The following is a 13,799-nucleotide window of genomic DNA, read 5'->3' as shown; positions in this document are numbered from 1 at the left end:
CGGAGGCATTTGTGGCTATGAGAGACTTGCTCTCTTTTCCGGTACCGCAGTCCCCGCCAGTACAGGAGAAGTCAACGGTGGTACCGATAGGAAGATCTGCCACAGCACCGAGACTCCAGGTACCTTCAAACAGGAAACCGGCCATGATGGATTAGAACTGGTCTCCTCCTCCATTTCAGCACCATTCAGCACCAGTTGGGCACCAATCCATCGTGGTATCCAGGAATGGATTCTTTGGGGACAGACTCAGAGGCAGAGTCGTATGTCTCCCTCAGGAGTCGGCGCCAAGTCTCCAGCCAGCAGTACCCGACAGTGGATGCAGGCCAGGCCTGTCTGTTTCTGGCATGGCCACCAGCACAGAGGCCCTTCTGGAATCCCTAGGCATTTCCCCCACCACAGGGATCACATTTCAGGAGATCATACTCCATGACCTCAGAGTCTGTAGAGCCTCCTCCACTATTGGAGCAGGATCCAACTCCCGGTACTGAGGTCGGTACCGAATATCAGGACCTAGTACCACAGGACCCGTCCGGTGCTGAGGGCAAGGAACAGGGCTCCTAGCTGGTACAGGCATCCTCCTCTTCCTCCCCAGATGAGGCGGTCCCAGGAACAGAGATAGCACCCTCCCAAGATGATTACAGGGCATAAAAGGAACTCCTTAAAAGAATGGCCCAAAACTTGGGGATCCAGGTAGAGGAGATCAGAAAGTCCTCCACACCCTAGTGGACTTCCTAATGGCATCGGGCCCTTCAAGAATGGCATTGCCATTAAATGATACCATTATGGACCCTATCAAGCCCTTATGGCAAACGCCAGCATCCCTTCAGCTGATGGCAAAGAGATTAGAAAAGAAATATTTTGTCCGGGCCAAACTATTTGAGTTTCTTTACACCCGTCCCTCACTGAGTTCTTTTTGGTGGTGTCAGTGGCCAATGAGTGGGAACGGCAGGGTCAACAGGGACCAACCCCAAGGCCAAGGATGCCAAGAAATTAGATCTCTTTGGCAGAAAGGTCTATTCAAACAGGGGACTCCAGCTCAGGATTGTGACTCAGCATGCACACTTGAGTTTAATCCCTGGGATTTTAATGACTTTAATCCCTGGGATATTGTGACAAAGTTTAAAGAACAGATACCACAGAAGTCCAAGCATGAGTTTGCAGCCATAGTGGAGGAAGGCAAGTTGGTTGTGAGAGCATTCCTGTAGGCAGCCTTGGACATGGCAGACTCGTCAGCCCGGTCCATGGCCTCTGCAGTGGCTATGCACAGAAGCTCTTGCTTCAAGCCTCCAGCCTACCACATGAGGTGCAGCAGACCTCACAAGACCTTCTGTTTGAGGGGATGTCACCCTTCTCCCAGCAGACAGATTTAAAGCTGCACAGCCTAAAGGACTCAAGGGCCACCCTAAAGTCCCTAGGAATGCATACACTGACTCCCTCAAGGAAGCAATACAAACCTCAGCCATCTGCTTGGTTCTTCCAGACTCCTGCCCAGCAGGACTACAGTAGGAGAATGAGTAGTGGTTTTAGGAGGAGACCTCCACCTCAATCCTTGTCTGTACCCATGTCTGACCCCCACCCCCAACACTCGGTGAGGTCTGTGCACGCCTTTTGATGTGACGCTTGGGGGCTTACCAGGCCAAAGCATGGATCCAGATTCCCCAGTTTTTGTGGACCGTTTATCCCACTTCTACTGGGCGTGGGCCTGCATTACCTCAGACCACTGGGTTCTACACACGATAGCATTCAAATACACCCTTCAGTTAAGTTGTTTCCCTCCTTCCCAACCTCCCTCCCTGTCCCTCTTCAGGGACCCTTCTCACAAGCTCCTTTTTATTTAAGAAGTGCAGTTGCTCCTAAGGTTGGGAGCTGTGGAGGAGCTTCCCTGGGAGCTAAGGAGCCAGGGGTCCTACTCCAGTTATTTCCTAATCCTGAAGGCCAACAGCAGTTTCAGATTGATTCTAGACCTGCGGAAGCTCAAGAAGTTCATGAAGAGACTGAAATTCCGCATGGTCTCCTTGGCCTCTATCATCCCCTCCCTGGATCCAGGGGACTGGTAAGCCACCCTCGATTTGAAGGATTCTTATTTTCATATTGCAGTCTTTCAGGGACACAGAAGGTTCCTCAGATTCATTGTGAATCATGTGTGCTACCAGTTTGCAGTGCTCCCATTCAGCCTGTCAGTGGTTCCTTGGGTGTTCACGAAGTGCATGGCAGTCATCGCGGCCTTCCGGGGGAAACAAGGGGTTCAGGTCTACCCTTACCTCGATGACTGACTGATCAAAGGTTGGACCAAGGCCCAGGTGGAGACAAATGTAAAGTTAATACAGTCAACTTTCCAGGACTTGGGCCTGTTTATTAACACCCAGAAGTCTACCCTTTCCCTAGTTTAAAGGATAGAATGTATTGGGGTGATCCTCGACTTGGTCCAAGCCAGAGCCTTCTTCCCAGAAGCCTGGTTCCAAGAACTAGGGGCACTCATGGAAAGCCTCAGGATTCACCCCATCACCAGGACAAAGTTCCTAAAGCTCCTGGGCCACATGGCATCATGCACCTATGTGTTGCAGCAAGCAAGACTACAGCTCAGATCTCTTCAGGCTTGGTTGGCATCGGCATATGAACTGGGCCAACGCCATTTGGACACGGTAGTCACACTTCCCCCATCAGTGATTGCTTCCTTTCTTCTCTGGCTGAACCCACTGGCAGTGTATGCTGGAGTCCCATTCTTGAGACCCCATCTGTCAGTGTCTCTCATCACAGACAGTTTTGGTGATGGGCTGGGGAGCTTACTCCTCAGAACTCAGGTCTTCTGGTCTCCAGAGGAGTTCGTGTTACACATCAGTGTCAGGGAGCACAGTGCGGTTTGCCTAGCCTACCAGGCATTCCAAAACCACCTGGAGGGCAAGTGCATGTTGATCCTCACAGACAACATGACAGCTATGTTTTATAAAAACAGGCTGGGTGGGGTGTGCTCCTCTCACTTGTGCCAGGAAGCTCACTTGTGGGAATTAAGCATAGCCCACTTGATCTACCTTGAGGCCTCCTATCTGCTGGGGTCACAGAATGAGCAGCAGATCACCTCAGGAAATCCTTCTGCAGTCATCACAAGTAGTTCATCCATCCAGACATTGTGAAACACATCTTCCAGAAGTCGGGGACTCTCCACATCAACCTGTTCACGATGAGGCACAACAGGACGTGTCTTCAGTTCTGCTCCTTCCTCAGCCACCGCCCGAGGTCACTCGCAGACTCTTTTCTCCTTCCTTGGACGGACTATCTCTTCTGTGCGTTTCCTCCCATCCCTCTCATACACAAGGTATTGCTATAGATCAGAAGGGACAGGACACGCCTTCTCCTGATAACCCAGGCTTGGCCACATTGGCACTGGTTCACCACCCTCCTGGACCTCTTGGTGGAAACGCCATTCCATCTGCCTTCATTTCCAGACCTGATCTCCCAGGACCATGGCCATCTACCTCATCCAAACCTCAAGTCCCTTCATCTCATGGCCTGGAAGCTCCATTACTGAACCCCATAGAGCTAGCATGCTCAGGACAGCTCGTGAGTTGTTTTTAGGGAGCAGAAAACCCTCCACTAGAGCCACTTACCTGGCAAAGTGGAAAAGATTCTTGCTTTGGTCTGCACTGAAGGGTATTTCTCCTACACAGTGAACACTGCCTTTCATTTTGGACTACTTTCTCTACTTGAAACAACAAGGCCTATCTGTGTCATCTATCAGGGTCCAACTAGTGGCAATCTTGGCTTTTCACCCATGGATGAATGGGTGTTCTGTTTTCTTGAACTCCATCTGTGATTATTTCCTCAAAGACCTGGAGAGATTATACCCCCTGGTACAATAGCTTCTCCCCCAGGACCTCAACCTGGTGTTGGCGTGGCTGACAGGACTCCCATTTGAACCACTGGCAACGTGCTTTCTGCTCTGCCTATCCTGGAAGGTAGCATTCCTGGTGGCCATTACTAGAGACCTGCGTGGATACAAAAATTTTGTATCCGCATCCAATCTGCAAAAATTGTCTGCAGGTACCCATGGATTTGCAGGGCTCTACTAACAACTCCACCGGTCACCGTGCACGAGTGACACAGGGCTGTGCCAAGTCCCAACCCCTAAATGCCTCCCACTTCTCCCCAGAGACCTCCTGCCCTGCCACCCATTCCACCCTCACCATACCTCCTTCCCCGCTCTGGGCAGGGAGGCTACAATCGTGGGCCTTCGTATGCAGCACCATCCTCCAGTGTGGGGCTCGGACACCCCTACGCAGCTGCGGTGGCTCTAACGCATGCAGGCCCAGCCAGAACAGACAGCGGCAACAACTACTCTCATCACATCGTTCATCATTGCTGCTCGCTAGTTCAAAGTACAACCACACCTCTTTCAAAATGGTGCTTGGCTCACTCTCTTCTTGGAGTTGTAGTTTACTTTCTCCGTCCAAGCAAGCTGGTGACTACAACTTCCAGAATGCCCAGCGGGCTATTGCCACGTATCGCAGCCCACTGCTGTGATTGAGAGAGCCAACCTAGAGCCTGAGGACTGGGTGACAGCTGCTTCGTTTGGGTGACTGTGTGCTGCAGAGCCTTATGCAGATACAAAATTTGCATCCAAGCTGCGATCCGCAAAAATGGTCCACGGAAATAAAGCAGATATACTTGGATTTGCAGGGCTCTAGCCATTATGTCTGCCAGAAGGATCTCAGAAATCTGAGCCCTTACATCAGAGCCACCTTATATGGTCTTCTTCAAGGACAAGGTTCAATTGCAGCCACATCCCACCTTCCTTCAAAAGGTGATCTCGCAATTCCATGGAAACCAGTATATCTTCTTTCCAGCCTTCTGTCTGAAGCCACCTGCCAACAATGAGGAACAGAGACTCCTCTCGCTGGATGTCAGACGTGCACTAACCTTCTATTTAGAAAGGACTAAATCATTTCAAAAATCTACACAGCTTTTGATGGCCACTGCAGACAGAATGAAAGGCCTTCCAGTCTCAGCCCGGAGAATCTCATCATGGATCACTTCCTGTATCCACACATGCTATGACCTGGCAAAGGGGCCTGCTCCTCCTGCCCTAATCGCACATTCTGCCAGGGCTCAAGCATCTTCGGTGGCGTTTGTGGCTCAAGTTCCTATCCGGGAAACCTGTAGAGCAGCAACACGATCATCAGTCTATACCTTTGCATCTCACTATGCCGTCATCCAGCAGGGTAGAGACAACACAGGTTTTGGCCCAGAGGTATTACAACAGCATGCCAGTGAACTCCAAACCCTCCACCTGCACAACTGCTTGGGAATCACCTACATTGGAATGGACATGAGCAAGCACTCAAAGAAGAAAAAATGGTTACTAACCTTCCGTAACTGTTGTTCTTCGAGATACATTGCTCATGTCCATTCCAAACCCTGCCCCCACCTGCCCCTCTGTCAGAGTTAGACAGCAAGAAGGAACTGAGGTGGTGGCAGGGCCCTTTTTTACCGGTATCATGAGCATGCGATTCCAGGGAGCACCAGAGCTGACCCGACAGATACCACTTAGGTAAAAGCTTTCCAGCGGTGGTGCTCAGGGCAAGCACACACATACACTGGAATGGACATGAGCAACATATCTCAAAGAACAACAGTTATGGAAGGTTAGTAACCAGGTTTTTTTATATTTAATTCGAACATTTGGTTTTTTCCTTCCTTACTAAAATCAATAGTTGGTGAAAGATTCTTGAACACTAATGCAATAAATTATTGAAAAAGATATATTAGAATTGGAAAAGGTACAGAGAAGGGCAACAAAAATGATTAGGCATATGGAACAGCTTCCATATGAGAGATTTTAAAAAGACTGGGACAGTTCAGCTTAGAAAAGATATGACTAAGGGGAGATATGATAGAGGTGTATAAAATCATGAATGGTGTGGAGAAAGTGAATAGGAAAGTGTTATTTACCTCTTCACATAACACAAGAACCACGGCTCACCCAATGAAATTAATAGGCAGCAGGTTTAAAACAAACATGAGGAAGTACTTCTTCATACAATGCACAGTCAACCTGTGGAATCATTGCTAGGGGATATTGTGAAGGTCAAAAGTATAACTGGATTAGATAAGTTCCTGGAGAATGGGTCCATCAATGGCAATTAGCCAAGATGGTTAGGTACTCAGCCTCATGCTCCAGATGTCCCTAAACTGCTGGCTGCCAGAAGCTGGCACTGGACAGCAAGGGATGGATCACTTGATAATTGCCCTGTTCTGTTTCATTCCATCTGAAGCGCTAGCACTGGCCGCTGTCAGAAGACAGGATACTGGGTTAGATGGACCATTGCTCTGAGCCAGTATTGTCATTCCTATGTTCTTATTGTAAATTGCAGTGATTTTGCTCCTTGTTTTCTTAACCAGAGCCCCACTGGAAGTGCAGATCTGGTTTATATTTCACCAAGTTTCTGGATGATTGAGGAATTTGTCAAATTATGTAATACAGAATAAATGTAAAACTGTTTTAAAGCATATGCTTTTAAAAGGTTAAGGAAATAGCAGTGGACAAAAATGTCTTTTATTAGCAGCTCATTTTAATTTTATTTAGAAGAGTTGATTAAACTTTTGTCTCTTTTTTTTTCATATTTAGGGAAAGTTTGGAAAATTTAAAAAGTATGTGGCCCATAGTACGCATGTAACAAATGTTCGTTGGACTCATGAGGACAGTTTGTTGGTCACTGTTGGTGGGGCAGACACATCTCTAATGCTGTGGACCTATGAGATGGAGGGACATCGGGAGAGCAGGCAGTGTGATAGTGAAGAATCTGATCTAGATTCTGAGGAAGATGGAGGTCAGTAATATTCTTAAGAAATACTAGTCTAAGAGAGCAATTCTTGTTTCTTTTAGAAAAACTGCCAATTTAGAAATGAAAATATTTACATAACTATTTTTACCCAAAGACCCCAAATTACTTTAGAGACATTAATTAAACTTTATAGCATCCTGTGTGAGGTACAGACCAATAAATATAGTCATGGGGAAACTGATAGATTAAGTGATTTTCCCAAGACCACCAAACTATTCAGTGTCTGAGTCTGTGGAACAGAACCCAAGAATTTGCTCTAGCCACAACACAGCACTGGAAATTGCATAGATAGATTTGGTGTACCAGCAGAATCTAACTGCCAGAAACCGATATAAATGTTAAAATCAATAAATAATTATATTAAAGAAGTCAGCAAAATAAAGTTCATGTTTAAACACCATTTATTTTAAAAATTATGAAGAAAAGGATTTGTATGTCTGTTGAAATCTACATCATGAATGAATCTGCTTGTCTTGAGGTTTTCTAAAAAGCCCTTGTCTGTTGTATCTAAGTGTACTAGCCTGAAATATGCTCATGTTAGTATTATGGGCCAGCTTATCATACAATTCTAAAATGAACAGGAGTAACAACATTTAATCACATTTTATAGAACTAAATATCAGTTCTTCCTGCAATACGGAATGCGTGGATTATAAAGGGTTCCTATTCAAATCATAGCTCAGGAGTTCGTTCTCAGGCAGGGGTGCTCAAGATTTTCTCAAGGTTGTCAGTACCTCCTCTGTGCTCCCAAATGAGTTTTGCTTGCCTCTGTTACATTCAAGAGAATGAATCACAATCTTCAGATACTTCTAAACTATCCCTGCCAGATTTGGCTTTTTATCACTAAATGTTAGATTCTTCTGAAGGCAATTTAACTTTGTTGGCATTGGAATAAATCAGATCACACCAAATAGGCATTTTAAAACATTAATTGGGGAGGATTCTCCTGAACTCCTCCCCTGCTTCTTAAACAGGTCTTAGTTTCTGTGTTGCAAATCTGTCACCATCTTGTAGGCTGCTCAGAAGACTTTGGCTATTTTGCAGCTGTCTACATATATACAGAGAAAAAACACAGCCAAAGCCTAAGCATTTCGATCAGACTCAGCAAGTTTGGAGGTGAGAGAGACACTATTTTGGTTAACCAATTTATTTGGGCATAAGCTTTCGTGAGCTACAGCTCACTTCATCGGATGCATACTGTGGAAACTGCAGAAGACATTATATACACAGAGACCATGAAACAATACCTCCTCCCATCCCACTCTGCTGCTGGTAATAGCTTATCTAAAGTGATCACTCTCCTTACAATGTGTATGATAATCAAGTTGGGCCATTTCCAGCACAAATCCAGGTTTTCTCACCCTCCGCCCCCCCCCCCCCAACTCACTCTCCTGCTGGTAATAGCCCATCCAAAGTGACCACTCTCCTTACAATGTGTATGAAAATCAAGGTGGGCCATTTCCAGCACAAATCCAGGTTCCCCCCCCCCGCCCAAAAAACACACACACACAAACTCACTCTCCTGCTGGTAATAGCTTATCCAAGGTGACCACTCTCCCTACAATGTGCATGATAATCAAGGTGGGCCATTTCCAGCACAAATCCAGGTTTTCTCACCCTCCGCCCCGCCCCCCCCCCCCAACTCACTCTCCTGCTGGTAATAGCCCATCCAAAGTGACCACTCTCCTTACAATGTGTATGAAAATCAAGGTGGGCCATTTCCAGCACAAATCCAGGTTCCCCCCCCCCCCCGCCCAAAAAACACACACACACAAACTCACTCTCCTGCTGGTAGTAGCTCATCCAAACTGACCACTCTCCTTACAATGTGTATGATAATCAAGGTGGGCCATTTCCAGCATAAATCCAAGTTTAACCAGAACGTCTGGGGGGGGGGGGTAGGAAAAAACAAGGGGAAATAGGCTACCTTGCATAATGACTTAGCCACTCCCAGTCTCTATTTAAGCCTAAATTAATAGTATCCAATTTGCAAATGAATTCCAATTCAGCAGTTTCTCGCTGGACTCTGGATTTGAAGTTTTTTTGTTGTAAGATAGCGACCTTCATGTCTGTAATTGCGTGACCGGAGAGATTGAAGTGTTCTCCGACTGGTTTATGAATGTTATAATTCTTGACATCTGATTTGTGTCCATTTATTCTTTTACGTAGAGACTGTCCAGTTTGACCAATGTACATGGCAGAGGGGCATTGCTGGCACATGATGGTATATATCACATTGGTGGATGTGCAGGTGAACGAGCCTCTGATAGTGTGGCTGATGTTATTAGGCCCTGTGATGGTGTCCCCTGAATAGATATGTGGGCACAGTTGGCAACAGGCTCTGTTGCAAGGATAGGTTCCTGGGTTAGTGGTTCTGTTGTGTGGTATGTGGTTGTTGGTGAGTATTTGCACCAACAACCACATACCACACAACAGAACCACTAACCCAGGAACCTATTTATTTATGCTGGAAATGGCCCACCTTGATTATCATACACATTGTAAGGAGAGTGGTCAGTTTGGATAAGCTATTACCAGCAGGAGAGTGAGTTTGTGTGTGTGGTTTTTGGAGGGGAGGGTGGGGGGTGAGAAAACCTGGATTTGTGCTGGAAATGGCCCACCTTGATGATCATACACATTGTAAAGAGAGTGGTCACTTTGGATGGGCTATTACCAGCAGGAGAGTGAGTTTGGGTGGGGGCGGGGGGCGGAGGGTGAGAAAACCTGGATTTGTGCTGGAAATGGCCCAACTTGATTATCATACACATTGTAAGGAGAGTGATCACTTTAGATAAGCTATTACCAGCAGGAGAGTGGGATGGGAGGAGGTATTGTTTCATGGTCTCTGTGTATATAATGTCTTCTGCAGTTTCCACAGTATGCATCCGATGAAGTGAGCTGTAGCTCACGAAAGCTTATGCTCAAATAAATTGGTTAGTCTCTAAGGTGCCACAAGTACTCCTTTTCTTTTTGCGAATACAGACTAATACGGCCGTTACTCTGAAACTATTTTGGTTGCAGTTAATATGTGTTTGATAGGCAGCTGGAATTTTGGAATCAGATCGTAGGGAACCCCAGCCTCAAGAATTTGGAGAACAATTTGTATAGCAAACTATTATGTTTGCTCCAATCCAAAAAAGTAATTAATCTTGGCATCATTATTTTATTTCTAAAGTTGATCATAGAGGCTCTAGGCGCTGAACTAACAGTTAAAATACATGCACAAAACAGCACAAAACGTAAACAATACAATATTAAAATGTCAAAAAGGTATAATCTTAAACATAACCTTTGCCAATGTGACACATACATCAACAACTAAACTACTATTCTATGGGACCTGTGATTTTTAAAATGTGTGACAAGTCTTGATCTGATAATACCAAAGAATTCTGAGGGGTGTCCGTGGATGTGTGTAAAATGAGACTTCATAAAAAATCTGGGTCCAATTCACTTAAATTGACATTTCACTTTAGTAAGTTGTACAGGCACTGGCCCACCACTTTTTATTTTTCTGTTATTTTTCTGGTGAGACAGATATCTAAACTAACTATAGTACAGTGGTCCCCAAACTTTTTACCTCTCGCCCCCCCCTTACTCCTATCCACATCCTTTCCCCGCCCCCGGGAGCCAGGGCTGGGAGCGGGGCCATGGCTCCGGAAGGTGGGGACACAGATGGAGGGAAGGGGGTGGGGCCAGGAGCACAGCTGGGTGGTGCTCCCTCACCCTTCCCTCCTGTGGAAGCTGGCCCGGGCCCCAGCCACTCCCCCCAAACATTCCTCTGCGCCCCCCCACAGGAGCACACCCAACAGTTTGGGGAGCTCTACCATACTGTCATCTTGAAAATGCTTGAGACTACAGTTACAAAGAAACTACAGCAAAGAGCAATCATTCACAGACTATAAGTGCAAGAGAAAAATTCAGACATTTCCGATATCTCTCTGCCTGCCTAAGAAATCATGATGTTACAAGGACTTTCTTTATAGCAGTTCATACAGCTGCTAACCAAGCCATAGGGATAATCTTCCCAGTCAAGCTTCTTCCATGACATGCCCTTTATTTGAACTTGATATCAAGTTGACAATACGTTTACAAGTTTAAGGGAATAGCTGTTCAAAAACATTTAAAAAGGCAGCATAGAAATAACTGTACATAATCTAAGTAATTTAGTTTTACATCTTTATTTGCTGTGTAAGTAGCAGACAATTGCAGGTTTGGCATGGAAGACCCCATGGCAGGTTGCCCACTGCTGCCCTATGGTGGTAGAAATTACTGCCCTTTGAAATCTTTCTGTGTTCCAGGATATTAGAGAGACAAGAAGAGCTCTGTGTAAGCTCAAAATCTTGTCTCTCTCACCAACAGAAGTTGGTCCAATAAATGATATTACCTCAACCACCTTGTCTGTCTAAGAAGGTGGTATTTAATTATATGTATATTGTATTACTTTATATTTGATTTCCCAGTGCTCCTGCAGAAGGGATGCTACAGAAATAAAATAATTATTTATTATTTTTCACTTCCTACTTCTCTTAGTCCTGTTTACTATATTGATTTTATTAGGTTATGACAGTGATGTGACACGAGAGAATGAAATTAATTACACCATCAAAGCCTTATCAACAAACATCAGACCAATGTTTGGAATTAAGCCTCATCTGCAACAAAAGGAGCCATCACTAGATGAAAGGTAATTTCTAAACTGGAGTTCTATGTAGCTAAAAAAAGTAGCATTTATAATAAAACATAATTACATTGATGCATTAAATGCATAGAGAGCTAACACATTTTAAATCAGTATTGCTTTTGAAACATTTTTGATTACCAGACAATTATTTACATCTAGATCATGCCTCCATTTTTATAAATGGAGGGAATTAAAAAAATGCATAAATGACCTGTGTAAATGATAACATTTGAATAATTTCTTGGATAATATGTTCATTTGTCTGTGTTTTGTTAATATCATGTCCTGTTTTGAACTCTATAAAATACTTATTATAGGCAAAAAGTGGTAGTGATACTTATTGTTATGAGTGTATGCCATATTAGTCTCTAGTGGTTGATCCAGCTAGAGGATAACAGCCTGCAACTACTATCAATTACTCCCTGAATGAAAGTGGTAATGGTCTGGAGTCGGACTATGGATCTAAATGTTCCAACCTAGCTGATGATATGTATGTGTGGAGAGTTGGGGGTTAGAAGAATCCACATGATGGATTTTTTTTTTAGTTTGCTTTTTTAAACACTTAGGAACTTACATACAGAAAAACTATACTTAATATACATAAAAGTTGAATTCAAGCACTCAGAAATAAGGATATACCATAATTAAGATTATCCATGCAAACTTAATTTGGATCCCTTGTCCAAAGTACAAATGCAATAAGTTTTACAGCATTGTAAGCAAAGTCCAGCCCCCAATGAAGTCACTGTAAAGATTCTCATGACTTCAATGGATGTTGGATCAAGGCCTAAAAGGTTAGGACCAAAACCTTCTAATTAGGGAGGCTGGAGGAGTAATGGAGACAGAATTTGATCCACTGCATTCATTTTTTTATTTTTTAGCCCAGATTTCTGCTATAATATTACTGCAATTCTGTTCTGTTCAAAAATTTTAAAAAATCTGCTTAAATATATACTAATTTTTATTTTCTCTTTCTTCATTTTCCCCTTTTTGCTTCCTGTGAAGGCAGGGGGTAGTAAGGTAAGTTTCTTATCTTTATAATAATCCAGGATAAAGCGTTTTTATTACAAAACTTTGAAAAGTAGAGTTGTACATTGATACAGCAATGAATGCTTAAAATAAGGTGCATTATGCAATATACTGTTTATTAAAATGCAGATTGTTACTGGGCAGCGAAGGGATTAGAGGACAAATAAAGAGCTAAATACACAGTGTGAGTAGTTAGGCTGGGCATGAGGTAGAAAAGCATGGAGTCAGGAGGACAAGTCTTCCCTCTTCCTCCTGGTTGAAGAACAGTTCTGAGGTTACTTCAGTCCAATGGCTGAAGTGTAACCTCCATGGTCCTTTCATGCAAACCCCTGTGAGCGAGAGAGATGTAGAATCCATGCTGTATTTATGTATTCTGGCCACACGCAACCCATGTCTGCCCGCTCCCACCCTTTGAGTGAAACCGGGATCCACACTGCACATGAGGAGGTTGAACCCCTTGCATGCCTACCTGGCCCCCACTTGCACAGTGGAAGCATAACGCTTCCATTGCTAAGGGCTCCTCTGCCGTATTGAAGGAGAGAGCTGCATTGTCTCTTAGTACACTATTCCCATTAACACTATTTTGTTCTTGTTGCTGAGTGTTCTTATGAAGGGAAAGCCAGTATTTCTCGCTGAACTCCAGAACATATCAGAAAGAAAGCAGACCATAACTGCTCATTGCTGTGACAGTGCTCAGAAAGTATATAGTATACATCCCGATTCAGGGGTTTACAGTGCAGTCTTTTTGCATAAGGAGTTAATGAAGATTGTTCCTTTGACATTTTCCATTTGTTCACTTACATTTCAGTTGAGTATATAATATACATCAAACAACAGGGGGTCTGTGCTATGAGTAAACTTGATACATCTGCCTAAGTATTACAAAAAAGTTTAAAATATCACCTGTAAAAATATTTCTTGTTTTTACACCATCTTTGACTAAATGTACTCATAGGACCGCAGAGATGTACTGAAGTAAAGTTGTGCTTCTGAGGGGAGGATGTCCCCCATTTAATATGTGGATATTTCAAAACTTGTGTGTAAACAAGACATTATATTTTAGAATAACAGCCGTGTTAGTCTGTATTCGCAAAAAGAAAAGGAGTACTTGTGGCACCTTAGAGACTAACCAATTTATTTGAGCATGAGCTTTCGTGAGCTACAGCTCCGATGAAGTGAGCTGTAGCTCACGAAAGCTCATGCTCAAATAAATTGGTTAGTCTCTAAGGTGCCACAAGTACTCCTTT

At 44.2% G+C, this 13,799-nt stretch overlaps 1 protein-coding gene across 2 annotated transcripts in view; it reads left to right on the top strand.

Moving 5' to 3' along the window:
* Nucleotides 1-13,799, top strand: part of EML5 (EMAP like 5) — a 305,038-nt gene that overhangs the window by 226,281 nt on the left and 64,958 nt on the right. For both annotated transcript variants that reach the window (XM_074956087.1, XM_074956085.1), the window contains exons 26-28: nucleotides 6,623-6,824; nucleotides 11,400-11,526; nucleotides 12,529-12,543. In XM_074956087.1, the coding sequence (XP_074812188.1) occupies nucleotides 6,623-6,824; nucleotides 11,400-11,526; nucleotides 12,529-12,543 (344 nt within the window). The remainder of the gene's footprint in view (nucleotides 1-6,622; nucleotides 6,825-11,399; nucleotides 11,527-12,528; nucleotides 12,544-13,799) is intronic.

The sequence above is a fragment of the Natator depressus genome, chromosome 6, assembly GCF_965152275.1.
Source record: "Natator depressus isolate rNatDep1 chromosome 6, rNatDep2.hap1, whole genome shotgun sequence".
In the NCBI taxonomy this organism is placed as follows: domain Eukaryota; kingdom Metazoa; phylum Chordata; order Testudines; family Cheloniidae; genus Natator; species Natator depressus.
This window is presented reverse-complemented; position numbering and strand designations above follow the sequence as displayed.